The sequence below is a fragment of the Colobus angolensis genome, unplaced genomic scaffold, assembly GCF_000951035.1.
Source record: "Colobus angolensis palliatus isolate OR3802 unplaced genomic scaffold, Cang.pa_1.0 Scaffold322, whole genome shotgun sequence".
Lineage (NCBI taxonomy): Eukaryota > Metazoa > Chordata > Mammalia > Primates > Cercopithecidae > Colobus > Colobus angolensis.
In genome coordinates, this window is record NW_012116511.1 from 1,587,033 (window position 1) to 1,606,886 (window position 19,854).

At 38.5% G+C, this 19,854-nt stretch overlaps 1 protein-coding gene across 2 annotated transcripts in view; it reads left to right on the top strand.

Annotated features, from left to right (window-relative positions):
- The window catches only part of ARHGAP18 (Rho GTPase activating protein 18), a 141,637-nt gene that overhangs the window by 65,211 nt on the left and 56,572 nt on the right, over positions 1-19,854 (top strand). For both annotated transcript variants that reach the window (XM_011951652.1, XM_011951653.1), the window contains exons 2-4: positions 8,083-8,285; positions 11,488-11,723; positions 16,300-16,363. In XM_011951652.1, coding sequence (XP_011807042.1) covers positions 8,083-8,285; positions 11,488-11,723; positions 16,300-16,363 — 503 coding nt within the window. The remainder of the gene's footprint in view (positions 1-8,082; positions 8,286-11,487; positions 11,724-16,299; positions 16,364-19,854) is intronic.

Genomic DNA, 19,854 nt, shown 5'->3' on the forward strand with positions numbered 1-19,854 from the left:
CTCCGCCTCCTGGGTTCCAGCGATTCTCCTGCCTCAGCCTCGAGAGTAGCTGGGACTACAGGCTTGCGCCACTATGCCCAGCTAATTTTTGTATTTTTAGTAGAGACGAGGTTTCACCATGTTGGCCAGGCTGGTCTCAATCTCCTGACCTCATGATTCGCCCGCCTCGGCCTCCCAAAGTGCTGGGATTATAGGCGTGAGCCACCGCACCGGGCTGCAACTTTTATTTTTAAAGAAAAGGAAAGCTGAAAGAACTAAGTAAATTTTATTTTTTTCCCAAAATGAAAAGAGTAAGATATGCAAAGAGGAAAATAAGTGAGTTTATGTGAAGTTCAGTACATCCTTGAGACTATAGCAATTGAGTCAGATAGAAGAGATTAGATTCTTTCTCTGGGTTCTGATGGTTGCATGGGTATGTGTGTGGGTGAGTGATGTGGTATTGCTTTCTAATCAACTTCTTACTGGCTTCAGGCATTATCAGGGTTCTTTCTTCCTGGATGTTAGAGACACTTCTAATAATTACTGCTTTCAGCTAAACAACAGTAGGCATTCTCTTTGAAGGGATAAAAATGACTTGGGTCATTCATAGGCTGCAGCTCTTCATAGTCATTCAAATTCAGCATATTTTGATGGACAGGGCCATTACACAGTATTAATAGCTTTACCATCTCACCATAGTAGTGATTACAGTAGTTCTTTAATATGACTGCTGAAACGAAAGAAATCTACACATGAGAAACATGCTTTTTTTTTTTTCAACATAGAGATAATATAAAGAAACAGTATTAAATTTTAAAATTTCAAAATTTACAAAACAAAGTTTTTTTAAAAACAGATTATATTTGAAGTTATGCCCAGCATGACATATTTTTTTTTTTTTTTGTAAATAGAGATGGGTGTCTTACTAGTTGCCCAGGCTGGTCTTGAACTTCTGGGCTCAAGCACTCTTCCCACTTCAGCCTCCCAAAGCAGTGGGATTACAAGTGTGAGCCACTGTGCCTGGCCACAAACCATATTTTAGAAAGTGCATTGAACAGGGACAGTGCCTTACACCTGTAATCCCAACACTTTGGGAGGCTGAGACAGGAGGATTGCCTGAGGCCAGGAGTTCCAGACCAGCCTTGGCAATACAAGGAGACTCTGTCTCTAGAAAAAGTTAGCCAGGTGAAGTGGTATGTGCCTGTAGTCCCACCTACTCAGGGAGGCTAAGTTGGGAGGATTGCTTGAGCCCAGGAGCTCGAGGCTGTAGCGAGCTATGACTGTGCTACTGCACTTTGGCCTGGGAGACACAACAAAACCCCGTCTCAGAAAACAAAAAATTGAAAAATTAAAAAAGTGCATTGGAAAATAATTCTCATCCCTTTTAAAAATATATGGTTTGATTTTTAAATGTATTTTTTTCTTGATAAGTGTAATGGTCATTTGAAAGTGCAAATTATAGACTGTCAACAAGATTACTTTTGCCTTGGCTATACGCAATACAGACTCAGAAAGATTGATGCATCTGGGGAAAACAAAGTAAATCCTACCCTTTTTAGTCTGTTTGACATATTAAAGTGACCACTGAAGAAGAAATGAGGGCACTAATCTCGGTTCTGTCACCCCTTTGCTGGGTAAAATTGGGGAAGATTTAACCTTGAGGCCTCATTACCTCATCTAGAAAATGATGGGATAGGTTTAAATCTCTGAGGTGCAATAGCATTCTGATGTTTACACTTCAATACATAGGGCTTTTTCTAGAATATTCTTAGTAATTATGGTTTATAAGTCATGATCTGAGTAAGAACCCCCACCCCACTGCCTTTTCTTTTTCTACACATTAAAACAGAACAAAGCCGAAACAAAAATAAACTTTATTCTTCTGTCTTACACTGTATGTTTATCCCAACTCAGTCACTTCTTGTCCTGCATGGAAATAAAAGTAGAATAGGGAACATGAAAGAAAGTATATCCTTTTTAGAAAGGATCTTGTAAGAAAACAAAACGAAACAGGTGCTAGGATCAGAGCATTTCAAGAAAGCTGACTTTGGGCCACAAAAATGCCTGGAAGGGTCGGAATCAGGAGACAGACTGGATATAAAGCATCACGGCAGGACTTTTAACAGGGTAGGGAACACAAGGTAGAAATTGGACCAGATAGTTAAATATATGAGCTCAGAAGAAACATCCTACTTACAAATAAATCTGCCCTGAGGGAGTTTTAGCTAGAGGGTAGGGATGACAAAGGCACATTAAGGCACATTTTTCAAATATACGCCAAAAGGGGACACCCAGAGAGAACTTCTGCCCCTTTACTCATAATGGACACCAGCAAAAGATTAACAATATTGGTAAGGGAGGGTTTTTTTTTTAATGAAGTTTTTATTCTTTGTCATTATAGTATAAATTAAATATGGATATATTGGAATAAGTCCCAGTTTTTGTGAAAAGATACAGAACTAAACAAAAACAAAGAAATAGGTCCAGTCACTAGGAATGCAAGTCTGTTTCTCTCAAAGGGCTTTCTGGAGTTTTGCCCACAGAATTGAAATGTGCATTTTCAGACCCATTAGGTGTTGTTTTTGAGAATTCTTAAAACAGTGGTTTTCAAAGTGTGGTCTGGGAACACCTGAGGCTCTCCAGACCCTTTCAGGTGTGTAGCAGAGTAAAACTGTATTCATAATAACGCTAAGATGTTATTTGCCTCTTTCACTCTCATTCTCTCATGAGAATACAGTGGAGTTTCCCAGAGACGACGTGAACTGTAATATTGTAAAAGACTGAACGCAGAAGCAGATGTAAGAATCCAGATGTCTTCTGTTAAGCTTGACATTAAAGGCAGTTTCAAAAATATAAAACAGAGCTACTCATCTCACTATTTTTATTTGAAAAATGGCCTTTTTAATGTTATCTCTGTGAAGGTGTTTATTCTTAAATGAATAGTATTTAAATTTTTTTGTTTCAGTATTTAATATTATAAATATCAATAGATATCGCCTACATAAGCAAAAGCTCTTTGAGGGTCTTAGAACAGTCTTAAGTGTGTAAAGGAGTCCTGAGACCAAAAATATTCTAGAGGACATATGATTCCTCTGGATCTTATTACACAGTGTGAGGGGCAGTTCTATGCAGTTAGCACAAGTTTACCTAGGGCACGTTTTTCATGGTTACCTATGAGGCACTTCAGTAAGAATTTTCACAACAAGCAAAGCAAACAAGGCTACTGTTATTCTTCCCATTTTTTAGATAGCAAAAGTGAGGAGTAGAGAAATTGAGTGATTTACCCAAAGATTGCAGTTAAGTAGAGCTGGAATCATTTGGTACTTAGACTCCTAGTTCCATATGTTTCCATTTCGTTTTGCTGACTGAGCTGACTGCATTGATAGCAGAATGAATCATCAATCTTCTAGCTGACCTCAGTATAATCAATGGCAACTCCCACCTCTTTGTAAAGAAAAAATGTCAGACCAGTTTAATATTCGCTATGACAAAATAAACAACAGGCATTATAACTCATACCCTGAACGATATCATTGCCTTTGAAATTCACTGATTTAGGTGGAAAATGTATCACCAGAAAATGGGATAGCACATACCTGGGGAAAATACACCAAAACAAAGCCCTCATTTTTGTAAACAGAGCATGCTAGCAAGATGGAAAAGAAGATTCCGGGAAGGCCCATCAGGGTCTGTAAAGTGAATATTTGCTTGTGATGTGAGTGTCCATGGTAAAAAAGCAAAATGATTATACTCTGGTGTATTGGAAAGAGCATGACTTGTACAGCAAGCTAGGAAGTGATTCTTTATAGAGCAATGCTGGTAACTTCCTTTAGAGGACAGTGTCTGGTTCTGTCATTATAGTTGGAAAAGGTGAGAAATGCGGGAGCTTCTGAAGCATATCCGTGGCATGATTAGCACACAGAATTCTGGAGGGAGAGGGAGGAGGAAGGAACTTGGAATAATTGCTTGCTAGAAAGTCAGGTAGGGGTCACTGGTAGTTGCCTGTGGTATAAACTGCTTGTTTCTTTGATTTCAACACCATGTGTCAGCTTGGATCTTTTGGAAATATAAAATATTTCTGCTCTGTACTTCATTACATCTAGCAGATGTTGCTTTATGTTTTTGAACCTCATTTGCAGAATGAACATGATATCATATAACATACTCCTAAAAACAGAAAAGAGGAAACAAGTTAACTGGCCTCTTAGCAGAATGGTTTTAAGAGGGTCCAGGCTTTTAGTCACTGCCTGTCTGAAGTACAAAAGTAGAATATATTCTACAAAGAAAAGAAGTAACACAACATGTTCATTGATGTAAACTGAAGGAATGTTCACTTACATTTTTAGACAAATGAAAAAATACACGGCAGGTTGACCAAGGAGGGTAGTCTATTACTGAATGGCTGCCTCCTTCCCACTCCTCATCCCCTCTTATTTAAAAATGAAAATGTGTTCTTGCAGTATTTACCAGTGATCAAAAAAATATGGAAGAAAGAAAAAGAAAATTCCTCCTTTCCATGACTCAGTATTTTTAGGTTATCACAAAGCTATTCAGCTTCTGAATCTTATTAAAGTCAAAATATTGAGTCAATTCATCAGCACTAAGCTATTCAATTTTTGCTTTATGCATGTTTTGAAAGCAAGGCTTGATATAGATGGTGTATTTATGTAACAATGGTGTTACTCAATGACCTTGCATTTTTCTGCACATGCTATCTTAATGGAAATTTACTGGAAAATTCTTGCCAGAATAAACACATTCCTTCAGGACTGAAAGGCTTAATGTACTTCTCGTTCAACTGCACCTTTTTGCCATGAGCAGATAAACCAAATTATTTGGCGTTAGTCATTATACTTCACACAGTTTACAGTACTTATTGTGGTCTCACAGGGGGGTAAGAGTTGAAGGAGACAGAAAAGGTGGTCAATTTCACACTATGAGAGAGAAAACAAAAGGATAAGGCATCTGTATATTTGACATGCAATATGAAAAATGAATCTGGCAGGCATCTGTAAATTAACAGCTATCCTGGTAAGGCAGAAGTAAGGAATATGAACAATATAGATAAGTTGAGCTGATGAACCAGAAATTTAAAAATACATATTTTTTGTTTTTAAGAGAGGGATGACTTTCTCATTTACATGTTAATTTAAGAATCAGGAGTGAAAACTCTAAAAGAAAAATACTGGCTACGTAATGACCATTGGGGCCGGATATGGGGACCCAGGTGGAATACAGAGATGTAAACAGGACGATTGAGGCCAGGGAGGGAGGAAGTACCCCTTGAATTAAGGGATGAAGAAGGCAAACAATAAACAATGGAGACTTAAGGAAAGAGATTCACAAACATGTCTAGACTTAGGCTTGTTGGCCCCTGTCCTAATTCCCACCCATCACCACCCCAAGGTTGCTACTGGGGAGAGATTATAGTGATTGTTTATTCATGCATGTAACCAGCATTAATAAAGTTTGTAATCAAGGCAGGAAGAATCATCTTTAAAGGAATAAAACTGGCATATCAGCATATTAAAGCTAAGTGCTCAGTTATACTGCATTTATTTGCAGCAATAGGCAATTAAGTTCCTTGACTTTTTCTAACAAACCAGTTGGAATTAAGCTGCTGGATAGATCTGCCCAGAGTTTAGTGACCCTCTCCTCTATGTACTATTAAAATCCTACTTTTTTTTTTTTTTGAGACGGAGTCTCGCTCTGCCGCCCAGGCTGGAGTGCAGTGGCCGGATCTCAGCTCACTGCAAGCTCCCACTCCCGGGTTCACGCCATTCTCCTGCCTCAGCCTCCCGAGTAGCTGGGACTACAGGCGCCCGCCACGTCGCCCGGCTAGTTTTTTGTATATTTAGTAGAGACGGGGTTTCGCCACGTTAGCCAGGATGGTCTCGATCTCCTGACCTCGTGATCCGCCCGTCTCGGCCTCCCAAAGTGCTGGGATTACAGGCTTGCGCCACCGCGCCCGGCAAAATCCTACTATTTTAAACAATTTTGGGAAAGGCTAGTTTAAATGTGAATGTTCACACAGTGTTGAAGAATTTTATTGTAATTTTAAATTTATTTTCAATATGTACAGTAAGTAAAACCAATCTGGCAAACGAAGAATTACTTCCTGGAAGTCCTTCTTGAGAGAAGTAATCTGAAAATTAAAATAGCAAAACAGTTATTCAACGATTGTCCTCACTCAAATTGTATTCTTTAAAAAAATTTATTGTTGTGTTAGTCCATTCTCATGCTGCTAATAAAGACATACCTGAGACTGGGTAATTTGTAAAGGAAAGAGGTTTAATTGACTCACAGTTCAGCATGGCTGGGGAAGCCTCAGGAAACTTAAATCATGGCAGAAAGGGAAGCAAACATACCCTTCTTCACATGATGGCAACAAGGAGAATTAACAAGCAAAAAGGGGAAAAGCCCCTTATGAAACCATCAGATCTCGTGACAGCTCACTCACTATCACGAGAACAGCATGAAGGTAACTGTCCCCATGATTAAATTACCTTCCTATTGGGTCCCCCCAGGACATGTGGGGCTTATGGTTACTACAATTCAAGATGAGATTTGGGTGGGGACATAGCAAAACCATATCAACTGTAAATAAAGGAAAGGCATCAAAGCTGAAAAATTTCTTCTTTTAAGGAATCAGGCATGGTTTTCTCTACAAATAATAAAACAAAAACTTATTTTTTTTATATCTAGGTCTTACAAGGTCCTTTAATTCAATTTTAGAAGTAGGTGAGATGTGAATTATAACAAAAAATACCGTTTACTTGAAGTTACACAAATGCTCTTATTTATTCAATTTATTCTTCATAGATAATATCAGAGAGAGAAATGTTTGAGGTAATTCCAAGCTATTCAGAGTTGCTAATAAATGAGTTTTTACCACATTTTGGAATTTTTTTTTTTTTTTTTTTTTTTGAGACGGAGTCTTGCTCTGTCGCCCAGGCTGGAGTGCAGTGGCCGGATCTCAGCTCACTGCAAGCTCCGCCTCCCGGGTTTACACCATTCTCCTGCCTCAGCCTCCGGAGTAGCTGGGACTACAGGCGCCCACCACCTCGCCCGGCTAGTTTTTTGTATTTTTTAGTAGAGACGGGGTTTCACCGTGTTAGCCAGGATGGTCTCGATCTCCTGACCTCATGATCCGCCCATCTCAGCCTCCCAAAGTGCTGGGATTACAGGCTTGAGCCACCGCGCCCGGCAATGGAATTTTTAATACAAATAAATCATGGGTCCATTTATAAATAAAGATTAGAAATTGCTTTCTACAGTAGATTATAACAGCAAACTTAAATCATCCTGTTTATATTTTGATTTCAAAAATAAAATGGAAATTCAAATAGTTCATCGGTTGATAATATTTGCTATATAACAGTTGACTAAGTTTGGTTTATGAATATAAATGATAAACACAAAAATTGTGTAAAATTCATTCCCAATTAATAGTCTGTAATTAAGATTTAACATGTTACTTTTTAAAAACTAAGTTTCAGGTTTAAATGACTCTTATCCCTGGGTGTGGTGGCTCATGCCTTTAATCTCAGTGCTTTGGGAGGTTGAGGTGGGAGGATCAGTTGAGGATCATTTGAGGCCCGGAGTTTCAGACCAACCTGGGCAACACAGCAAGACCCCATGTCTGCCAAAAGAAAAAGAAATAGCTGGGCAATATGGTATATACCTGTAGTAGTAGCTACTCAGGAGACTAAGGTAGGAGGATCACTTGAGCCCAGTAGTTTAGAATTAGAGTGAGTGATGGTCACACTGGTGCACTCGAACCTTGGCAACAAAGCAAGACCTTGTCGCTAAAAAATATATTTGAAAAATGAGTCTTCATTTAATGTAAATGGAAAAATAATTTACCATGTTGCTCTTTGTACTTCACCATACTTTTCTATGGAACATGCAACTGTTTATTCTACAAGCATATTATAATCAGTAGCACTCCAGAGTAAACAGTTTCAAAATATATATTCCTTTGGTTTTATTAAGGAGAACTTAAGGAGTTAACAAATTCTCCAGCTTATTGCTGTGATACTTTAGAAATTATACTGCTTCCTTTTGTACTAAAATAAACCATGTGTTCTTTTGAATTTGTAGTCGCAGATATGGCCAGTACACTATGAACCAGGAAAGCACTACCACCAGAGTTATGGAGAAGCCTCCATTTGATCGATCAATTTCCCACGATTCTTTGGATGAACTGTCTATGGAAGACTATTGGATAGAACTAGAAAACATCAAGAAATCTAGTGAAAACAGACAAGAAGATCAAGAGGTGGTTGTCGTCAAAGAACCTGATGGTAATAACTAACTAAATAAAGCTTTTATTGTTTGTATTTGTATTTATAGGAAATGAATGCATAGAAAGGAAGAGGAGAACAACAACAACAACAACAAAAATTAAAGCTAGGACCACCAAAAAAAGATACTGCCTTTCAACTTGAAAATTACTTGTTTCAGGCAGATTTATGGATGCAACTGCCAGATACAAGTGGCATAAGTAAGTTAGCTTAGTCATAGATATGGCTGGAATGTTGTTGGCTAAGCTCACTGTATCATAGCCTTTTAGAGTTAGACTTCATCTTTGAAACCATCTAACCTCCCTTTAAATATCTTCTGGAATGTGGTAGCCACGTTGTCATTTGGTCTGTAGTGAGTGCAGATGGTGATAGAAAGAGCACTGCTTTGCAGTGATACTGTTTTTCCAGTGGTCGGTCAGCTTGAGTTCTTTTGATCTTTGTTTTATTGATTTACAGTCTGCTGTCCTCTATCTTTGACTCTCTTGCTGTAATTATGCCTTTGGGACAAATGGAACAGGGCTCTTCTATTTTTACATGATAGCCTTTCATATATTTGAGAATATTTATCTTGTTCCTAGCCAGGACCTTTCTGGAAAGAAAATTCACATAAACCAATCTTTGTGGGTGGTTTTCAAAGACCTGCTGTGGTCCTGGCTATTTTGTCATTCAAAGTATAGTTCTCCAGATTGGATGCAACGGCTCATGTTTAGCCAACTAATCTAAAAATATAGAGTTGGGCAGTAGATGGTGGCATTACCGTTTTTAGCTTCCATATTTACTTCTTTCTTGTATTTGGTGCATAATTTCTGTAGAGTCACTTTCCAGCCATAGTTCCCATTGTCTGCTATAATACTTGATATTCTGGGAGAAACATGTAAAACTTTACTTAAAAGTTTTTTTGTACCATTTCTTTTAATCTCTGAAATTCAAGCAGTTGCCAAGTTTTTCATGTCCAATTCTCTTGTCTGTTGTATTAGCTTTCTTTCTATGCTTTGTGCCATCTATACATTTGTAAGTATGTTTATGTAAGTTGATATATAAATGCCAAAATGTGAGAGCCCCAATCAGTGCTTTGTGATTCACGAATAGACTTCCTTCTCAACACGATGACTTCTTAACTAAATTACTTAGGATCTAATTAAGTAGCAAAATCTATATGAATAAGATTTTTCTTCTTGGCTACAACATTGCTTGAAAAATCTACCAATACTAATTTAAAAAGAAGACTTGGGGATTTTTCTTAATTTAATTTCTTAGACCTAGAAGAACACTACAGTTAACTCATTCTTTAGCTTCTTGTTTATTTTTCTGTCACTGTTTCCCAAATATGATACCAATAAAGTCAAGCTTATTTGTGATAATTAACAGTATCTTTCACCCTTTCTTTCTCCCTGTTTCAAGATGGACGTAGCATACTAGTCTGCTGAATAAGGAGAGAATATGTTTGAGAAAGCGGCGTTTAAACCCAATACATAGAAGTATGTCGTTAGCTGTTTGATAATTCTCCAATGTCAATTAGATTCATTGATTATTATGTACTATGTGGTCATCAAGAAGATTGGGAATGTTTTCTACATGCCCACACCTTTTCTTAGACTTTAAATTGTTTAAGCTTTACTTCTACTTTTTAATGGAGAAAGTGACTCTACATAGTAATCTTGTTTATTTTCCTTGTTGTATAAAAACATCAGCTTTTTTTCTGGCAATTTGGTTTTGTACACCAATACTGAGTACTACCTTAAAAGCATAAGTAATAATGGCTAACTTACTTGTTTGTTGTTGTTTTGTTTTGTTTTGTTTTGTTTTGTTTGAGACAGTCTCGCTCTGTCGCCCAGGCTGGAGTGGCACTATCTCAGTTCATTGCAACCTCTGCCTCCCAGGTTCAAGAGATTCTCTCACCTCAGCCTCCCTAGTAGCTGAGATTACAGGCGTGCACCACCATGCCTAGCTAATTTTTGTATTTTTAGTAGAGAGGGGGTTTTACCATGTTGGCCAGGCTGGTCTCCAACTCCTGACCTCAAGTGATCCACCCACCTCGAAAGTGCTGGGATTACAAGCCTGAGCCACCATGCCCAGCCTTGCTGACTTTTTATGCTAGTAAGCTGTTTTTGTTGTCTGGTGTGCAGAGTGCCTAGTACTGGCTTATGTCTCTTGAAGTCAGTTATTAATACTTGATTTCTGCCATCAATAAGTTTATGTAGTATAGAAAGACAGGCAGGACTAGGTGCTATACCATGTGATTCAGTCTGTCTCAGGGCTTTTCAAAGCTCCTTCCATATCACGTTCTCACCTTTGGTTATAGCATAGCTGGAAGAGGTATGCTTTAGTGTACAGATCAGAAAACAGAGTCAACTTGAGGCTAAGTAACTTGTCCAAAGAGACTTGGCTATCAAGGTGCAGAAATGGGGTACAGATCCAGGTCTTTTGTGTCCCAATTCATCCCTCTTTTATTTTCCTCTATAAACATGATGGTTGGAAAGAATCTATTCTAATTATCCTTCTGCTTTTAAATAACTTTGATTAGATCTTACACAATATTTGCATGAATATTTACTTCCTGCTTTCAGTGTTTTGAATTGATTCTTGTTTGATTAGCTTCCTATATAAGCTTTTTTTGCTGAATATATTGTGCTTTTAAAAAACATTGTAAAATAACATCATCTGATGTGCTGACTTGGAAGATTAGAAAAATTAATTTGAAATTGATTAGTTCCCAATATTCTGATGCTGTTAACTTCTTTGCTGCACTTCGTGTCAGCTACAGTGAACAGAGAAAACAAGGCTTTCCATAAATTAGTGTTGGACTCTGAGGTAGTACTGAATTTAAGCCAAGAAACTGGGCTTAATGTATAGCCCCAGCATTGACTTCCTTCTGTAACTTGATGGAAGTAAGTTATCTTTTTATTCTTTGCTCATCTCTGGAAGGGGAATAGTATCATCCTCTGGGTTAATCTGCAAGGAAGTTATAGAGGTTAATTACATGTGAAGTCATTTAAAAATTTTAATTGAGTATATATGAAATCCATCTAAAATTTGATATCGTGGCTGGAGTGTATGGCAGTTGTCCAAGTTTTAGATAATGATTATTAGCACTGTGGTTTGGTTACAATAGAAGAGTTTTAGTAAGAATTTTTAACAGCTTAAAAAATGTAAAGGTTCTTATATTTTGTGATTTAAGTACCACTTTTCTCTACTGTCTTAGAGGGAGAATTGGAAGAAGAGTGGCTTAAAGAGGCCGGTTTGTCCAATCTCTTCGGAGAGTCTGCTGGAGATCCACAGGAAAGCATGGTATTTCTATCAACATTGACCCGGACCCAGGCAGCAGCAGTTCAGAAGCGAGTAGAGACGGTCTCCCAGACCTTGAGGAAAAAAAACAAACAGTACCAGATTCCTGACGTCAGAGACATATTTGCTCAACAGAGAGAATCGAAAGAAACAGTAGGTTTTCTTTTTTGATGTTAAGGCAAAGGACTAATTGCTTACAATTAATTGGATCAATCTGGTTTAATTCGAATGATTAAAAACATAATGATCACCCTCTATGCTTGCAGCAAACAAGAGAGACTTGCTTCCTGCCTTTCTGGAAGTTATACTGATGAGGCAGAAAACAAAACTAGTTAAAATTCAGCATGATAATCCATGCATCAGGGGAAGAGGGTGTCCTTGGAGCATTAGAAGTGACTCTAACTCCACTAGGAGTGACAGGGGCAGCTTCTCAGACAACGTGACTACCAACAGTTACTTAGAGAAAAAGTAGGATTAGGGTATTCTTCCCTCTCTATTAATGCTGTAGGAATATTTGATTTGTCCCTAGACTCGTTTGGGGATGGATGAAGTAGAGTGTAAGGGAGCTAATTGCAGCTGAATTACAAAGTAGGAACCTTGAGATATGAAGTAACTTCTCCTTTGTGGTGTTAAAAGAAAGACCTTAGACAAATTAAATTTAACAATTTAATTGAGCAAACAATGATTTGCAAATTGGGCAGCCCCCAGAATCACAGCAGATTCAGAGAGACTCCAGTTGCTACCGTGTGGTCAAAGAAGATTTATGGACAGGGAAAGGAAAGTGATCTACAGAAAACGGAAGTGAGGTACAGAATCAGCCAGATTGGTTACAACTTTGTGTTTGCCTTATTTGAATATGGTTTGAACAGTTGGCCACCTTTGACTGGTCAAAATTTGGTGATTGACACGAGTAGGTTACAGTCTGTTTACATATTCAGTTAGGTTAGAGTTCACTAAATACAGAGAAACCCTTTAGGATGAACATAAGATATGTAAGGAGGCAGCTTTAGGTTAAACTTTAAGGTATCTAGCCTTACCACAACGACAGCACACAAAACATTGAGTAAATATTTGTCTAGGTGATTGACTTATTAATGAAAGCTGTGGGGTCTGGTAGAGACTGTGGGACTGATGAATGAAGAGACGTATCAGGGAAGGCATGATAAAAGTTTGAGAGGCTGGGCGTGGTGGCTCACAGCTGTTATCCCAGCACTTTGGGAGGCTGAGACTGGAGAGTTCAAGACCAGCCTGGGCAACATAGCAAAACCCAATCTCTACAAAAAGCACAAGAATTAGCTGGGTGTGGTGGCGTGTGCCTGTAGGCCCAGCTACTTGTGGAGCTGAGGCCAGAGGACCGCTTGAGCCCTAGAGGTCGAGGCTGCAGTGAGCTATGTTCATGCCACTGCACTCCAGGCTGGGTGACAAAATGAGAACCCATCTCAAACAACAACAACAACAACAAAAATCGTACAAGAACTGTGTGGCTCAGATCAGTGCTACTCGAACAAGCCAGTTGGTGGATTACCTATTACTCATCTGTAAGGGCATAAGGAGCTTGCACAGAATATAAATGATCCTTCTTTCTTTCATCAAAAAAGTCTTGCTGCCAGAAAAAGAGTAAAAAATCAGCTGATCTAGATGGTGCTCTTGAGGTCAAAGTTGATTTACATTCTGGCTTGAGTAGCTCTGGCCTAAAAGACCCAGTGAGGTGGTTGGAAGGAGAATGAACATGGAATGGGACTCTTGAACAATGATTATAATTATGATAACAATACCAGCTGCTGCCACCATTGCTGAACAATTACTGTGCCAACCACTTTACGTGCTTTATCTCACTTAATCCTTACAGCTGTCTTGTGAGTGAGGTGTTATTTCCATTCTGTGGCTGAGGCTCATAGATTTTATTTTATTTTTTAATTTTTATTTTTGGAAATGGAGTCTCTCTGTCACTCAGGCTGGCATGCAGTGGCACAATCTTGGCTCAGTGCAACCTCCACCTCCCAGGTTCAAGCAATTCTCCTGCCTCAGCCTCCCTAGTAGCTGGGACTGCAGGTGCACGCCACCATGCCCGGCTAATTTTTTGTACTTTTAGTAGAGACGGGGTCTCGCTATGTTGGCCAGGCTAGTCTTGAACTTCTGACCTCAGGTGATCTGCCTGCCTCAGCCTCCCAAAGCGCTGGGATTACAGGTGTGAGCCACTGCGCCCTGCCGGATTTTAAGTAACTTGCTCAGTGTCCTGTAGATAGTAACCCCAAATTTGTTTGATTTTGAAGTACATGCTTTTAACCACTCTCTATCCTGGTATATTTGCATTTTGTATACGATTATGACATTAAGCATCCTGAATATGAGATTCTATTCATACTATAGAAGATAACAAAAATAGAATGATTATTTATTTTAAAAAAGGAATGAAAGGGTTTATATTCATGGTATCTTCCTGTCATGTAGACACTCTTCTGCTTTTTGTAGACATTTTATTCTTGCAAGAAAGCCCTTCTAGCTGCAGATTGCTACTCTCTTTGCATGACCAATTTCGAATCAAGTCCAGTCCATTTTAGGAGTCCAGTCCATTATAGGAGTTTTGGGGTCATTAAATTGCTCCAGGCACTTGCTTAAGTTAAGCACTTGCTTACCACCCAGTGGTTATTTGGGATATCCACTAGTATTAAAGGACTGGGCTGGGTTTCCAGCTGAAGAAAAATGAATGGTAAGGAAATTTAGTATTATGACATTTTCTTCCCAATTAGAGAACCCTCACTAAGGGAGTTAAGAGGAAGTGAAAAGGGGGATGGAACAGAGAGCTGAGCCTAAGCAAAATATAAACTGTGGGATTTCTGCCAGTCTCCAAGAGGATGTTGCTACTCGGTGCTAGAAACAACATTTTTCCAGCAAGTTTCTGGCAGTGTCAGAACCACATGGTTTGAGTCCAAGGTAATTGGTGGATTGTGTCATCTGATGGAGTCATTAAGAGAGAACTAGCAAAAGGAAATTTGAATAGTGGTAACTTGCTTACACTGCATGCCTTTAATTGAAACACTGCCACCCATGAGAAAAGTGCTTTATCTCCCCCATCCCTCAAGCAAACGTGGGCCAGCCATCTTCACTTGCAGTTCTTCTGTTTTTGAGCGAGTGTATATTCAGCTCTTCCATGTTAAATGCTTCCTCATGAAGGCCTTGCTGACACTAGGAAATATAATACAGAAATGAACACCATCTGTACTGCCATCTTCAATTGCTAAGGAAAATAATTCCAACCACATGCTCCAAAATATGTGTTCTTTTGTGAGATTGGAATCACTCTGCTCATTGTGCCATGCAGGACCAGCCTCTGCCGACTTGTGGGAGGAGGGAGGGAGAATGGGACTGCTCTGTCCTTCAAGGGGTTAAAGTGATGCTGGGTACCCACGTCCCACTTCTGTGACTTGGTAGTCACTGTAACATTGTCCTGGGTTTTCCCCATCTCTAAGTGGTTCATTAGTGGTCAAGATGTTCCTAGCCTAGTGCTTTTCTAGGTTCCTTTTAGACTTCAGGTGGAGGATGAAGTCCTTCTCGGACAACAGCTTGAGGTGAAATGTGTAGTGAGACTACAATGGCCACTTTCTGTCTGAGATAAAATCCAATAGAATTATCAAAATTATTTTTTAAAATAATTTGAATAGACCTCTTTCTGTGGTTGATCCAGACTCTCCTTCCTGACCTCTGAATTCCTTCTGAAGCCTTACCTGGAAAGGAGGAAGTACTGTCTGGCCACATTTACTGCTGAGCAGAGTCAGCCATGGTTTACCATCTCCATAAACCTTTGGAAGGCTCCATTCCTTGGATGTCACTGCCCCGGCCCCTTGAAAACAGGAATTCCTTCAGATGTTTTAGGGCTTATTGCTGGTTGGGTAATTTAGTTACTTATCTCCCGTTTATTTCTGGAATCTTCTTTTTTTTTTTACTTGAAGAATTTCTATTTTATTAGGGACATGTACTTTTACCGTTTTATAACAGCATGATTGAGATATAATTCACATACCATACGATTCGCCCACTAAAAGCGCACAATTCAATGTTCTTTTTAGCATATTCACAGTCGTGCAATGATCACCACAATCAGTTTTAGCACATTTTTATTATTTCCAAAAGAAAGCCTGTATCCATTAGCAATCCTTCCCCATCTTTCCCTCCCTACTCTTAGGTGACCACTAGTCAGCTTTGTGTCTCTATGGTTTTCATATTATGGTCATTTGCTATAAATGGAATCATATAATATGTGGCTCTTTGTGACTGGTTCCTTTTACTTAGCATAATGTTTTCAAGGTTTATTTATGTTGCAGCATGTATCAATACTTCATTTCTTTTTATAGCCAAATAACATTCCATTGTACAGATAGACCACATTTTGCTTATCCATTTGTCAATTAATAGATATTACTAATTTTTTTTTAACATATTTGTCCTTTCTCCTCCACTAAATAGTAGCATTCTTGATGACAGGGACACACTCATGACTTTTTTTATATTTCCCACTGGGCCTACTATTGTCTCTTACAAGTTGTAGGTAATAAAATATTTTTTGGATGATTGCTTGTTGATTATTACCTTAGTGCCCCTTTTGCACTGTGATGGTTACAATTCTGAGTACATTTCTTGTACTCTAAAGATTAGTAACAAAATTATTTACAATATCATTTTCTCCGGTTTTGAGTTGGAGATGACTAAATGGCCTGTTTTCTATGTTTAGGCTCCAGGTGGCACTGAATCGCAGTCACTTAGAACAAATGAAAACAAATACCAAGGAAGAGATGGTATGTTGAACCTGTTCTCTTGTTTTTTTCCCCCCCTTTAATTAACATAACAAACAGTTACAGTCTTATAAAACATTCACCTTCAATTCTAGTAAACAAATTCTATTAAAATGCTAATGAAAAGTCCCAAGTGGATCATTACGTGAGGCTGAGCATATAGTTGGCCTTCAATTTTCTTTTAATGTGTATCCCTATCTTCTGATTCAAAATGCATATACGTATCTTCCTGAGTGCTTACCATGTGCCAGATGTTATCAGGAGATGCTTACCTCATTTAATACACCCAAAAACAATGTAATGGTTATTGTTCTTAATCCATTTTACAGATGAGTGAGCTGAGGCTTAGAGCTGGGAAGCCACTTTCCAGTGCCATACAGCTAGTCACTGAGCCAACAAACTTGCAGCATTGTTCTTAAATCACAAGCTCCTAATTCATAAATGGGGTAACTTTTTAGATATTATAGAAAAACTTTTTAAGGTAGTTAAGATTTTTATGGGCAATTGATTATAATTCTCCTTTTCATGTTTCTCTGCTAACATTTGTTATTTCAGAAGTGAATTAGAAACTTGAGGTATGGAAGAAAGTAACTTTTTTTTTTTGAAGTGGAGTCTTGCTCTGTCTCCCAGGCTACAGTGCAGTGGTATGGTCTTGGCTCACTGCAACCTCCGCCTCCCAGATTCAAGCGATCCTCCTGCCTCAGCCTCTCCAGTAGCTGGGATTATAGGCACATGCCACCATGCCCGGCTAATTTTTTTTTTTTTTTTCTTAAGTAGAGACAGGGTTTCGCCATGTTGATGAGGCTGGTCTTGAACTCCTGACCTCAAATGATCTGCCTACCTGGGCCTCCCAAAGTGCGGGGATTACAGTTGTGAGCCACCATGCCCAGCCAAAAGTAACTATTAAGGCTTTATTAGTACTTACTAAGAAAGAATTTATAGCTATTTCATTGGTTTACAGAAAGGGAAAATATTCTAAGTGAAGTTAATCGATTTAAGCTTAAAAATTTAATCGTTAATTGTTATTTAACAAACTAAAACAGGTGATTTATGTTTATGTTCCTAAAATTTAGCAACTGGGGTGTTAATGCATTAATAGTGTTGCATTTGGTTTGGAAGTAGTAGTGGGAGGAGTATTAGGTAAACTGTGGAGGAGTGAGGAGTGTTCCAACATTCCTATAAAAATCCTACATTACTCAAGATCATATGGGATATTTTCCTTCCATACTTTTCTCAGAACTTCTCTCTGGCACCCCTGCCTTAAAGGTAATATGCACACACGTATATACACACATACATATTTATAAAAGCGCTTGCTTTTTACGATTCTGTGGATGTTTCTTCAGTTTTGTGTGTTATATCTGAATGAAATCACTAGGTGTTTTCTCAAATCTATGTACCCGCAGATGTTGAAGTGGCAAGCAAGCTGGCATAGCTACCCTGCCTGCTAGAGAGCTGGGTCATCAGGAGAGACAGACAGGTTTTTTTGTGCCAAGGTCAATATGCTTTGGGCTCTGGGGAAGAGTGACTGGCAGTTGGTGAATGGATACTGAGGAAAACATTGTCCTTTTCTTGGTGTTTTCCTCCCTTGCCAGGGATCATGATGTAGGCTATATCAACAAAAGTTCTGGAAGACAAGTTCATAGTGTGAGCACTTTCCTGCCTAGCTTGCAGCAGGCAAGTGAAATGTGACAAACTCGCTGCTTGATTTACATCTGCTTTTGCTGGAATGCTACGTAGTGGCCATAGAGCCTCCAATCAGAATAACAAGAGAATGTGTGATGCCATCCAAGTCACTGAGTATTCCCTCTTGCACCTGTTCTGGGCAATGCTATGCTCTTTCACTAGCCAGTGAATTAACCAGTGTAAGCCAAACATTGGAAAGTTCAGGATGAAATGCATGGAAACATTGTCTCAGGTTCAAAAATGGGGCTGTTTCTGATTAAAATTTGAAGGCGTGAGAGACAGTCTTTTTTTTTATTTTTTAATTTTTTTTTTGAGACGGAGTCTTGCTCTGTCGCCCAGGCTGGAGTGCAGTGGCGCGATCTCGGCTCACTGCAAGCTCCGCCTCCCGGGTTTACGCCATTCTCTTGCCTCAGCCTCCCGAATAGCTGGGACTACAGGCGCCCGCTACCTCGCCCGGCTAGTTTTTTGTATTTTTTAGTAGAGACGGGGTTTCACTGTGTAGACCAGGATGGTCTCGATCTCCTGACCTCGTGATCCACCTGTCTCGGCCTCCCAAAGTGCTGGGATTACAGGTTTGAGCCACCGCGCCCAGCGGACATAGTCTCTTTTAAATCTTTCCCCCACACTTGGATTTTTAAACATGTTCCACCAACGATACTTATTCTAAATGAAAAAGTTGTTAAGTTTTATAGTTGCAAGGGTTGTTACATTCCAAATTAATTAATTCACTGTAATGTGTTCATTTTTCATTAAATCATAAACTCTATGAAAGGCCCAGTATTTAATAATACATTTAGAAATATTAATAATACCCCAATAATCTTTTAAACTTTTATATTGATATGTATAGTTTCTTATTTTCTTTTGAATTTCTACAGAGGAAAGAAAAATCTTTTTTTTGTTGTTGTTTTTTTAAATAGAAGCAATTGAATCTTAAAGTCAAGTGATTAAAAAAAAATTTTTTTTAAGGCATTTCAGGATATTTTGGACAACTGAAAAACTTGAGGGAGATTTGCAAAATGTTTGTAACCCAGTGCTATTGTGCACTTAAAAAGAGACTAGATGACAGAAATGTTATTTATTTTAGGACCTTAAGAACCAAAAGGTTGATCTCAGCATTCTGTTCTTATTAAGAGTAGATAATTAAATCATCACTTATTAGCCAAGTAATCATCCATTTCTTGTAGCAGTACCCCCTTCAACCCTGAAACTGTTGTTTTCTGTGCTCTGCTTCAACTTGATTTTCTATTTTAACCAGAACTTTGATATGCGGTATTTCTTTTTTTTTTTTTGCCATGCTTTTGAAGGAAATTGGTGTGTTAAATGTGTAATACCTTAATTATAATTACTCAGCTTTACATTCAGCATAGTCCGTTGGTGTGGGTGTGAGTGTGGGGGTATTTATTGTAACCCTGACATGGAAGTGGTGAGAAGAAAGAGTAGTTTTGAAATTCTTGCCCACAACTACTCAGCTGCTAGAAAGGTAGCTTCTAATTTAAGAAAATGGCTAATCATTTTTTTCCTCTTAGAATAGTTTCCTAGGAAACCAATGTACATAGTCACAGTAAAACATAAAAGAGTGTAAACCAGAGGGAAAGTAAAATTAAAATTGTGATTTGGCATTCATGTTGATACTTAAAAAAAAAAATCATCAAAAGGTATAGGTATTCTAATTTAAAAAATGGTCACAGGCTGTTGAGAAACATAAATATACATGGCAGCAGATGAATACTAATAATATCAACGGACTTTAAATGTATTCTTAGTTTTGGAATTGGCACAGGTAAATTGTTACTTTCTTTTTTTTT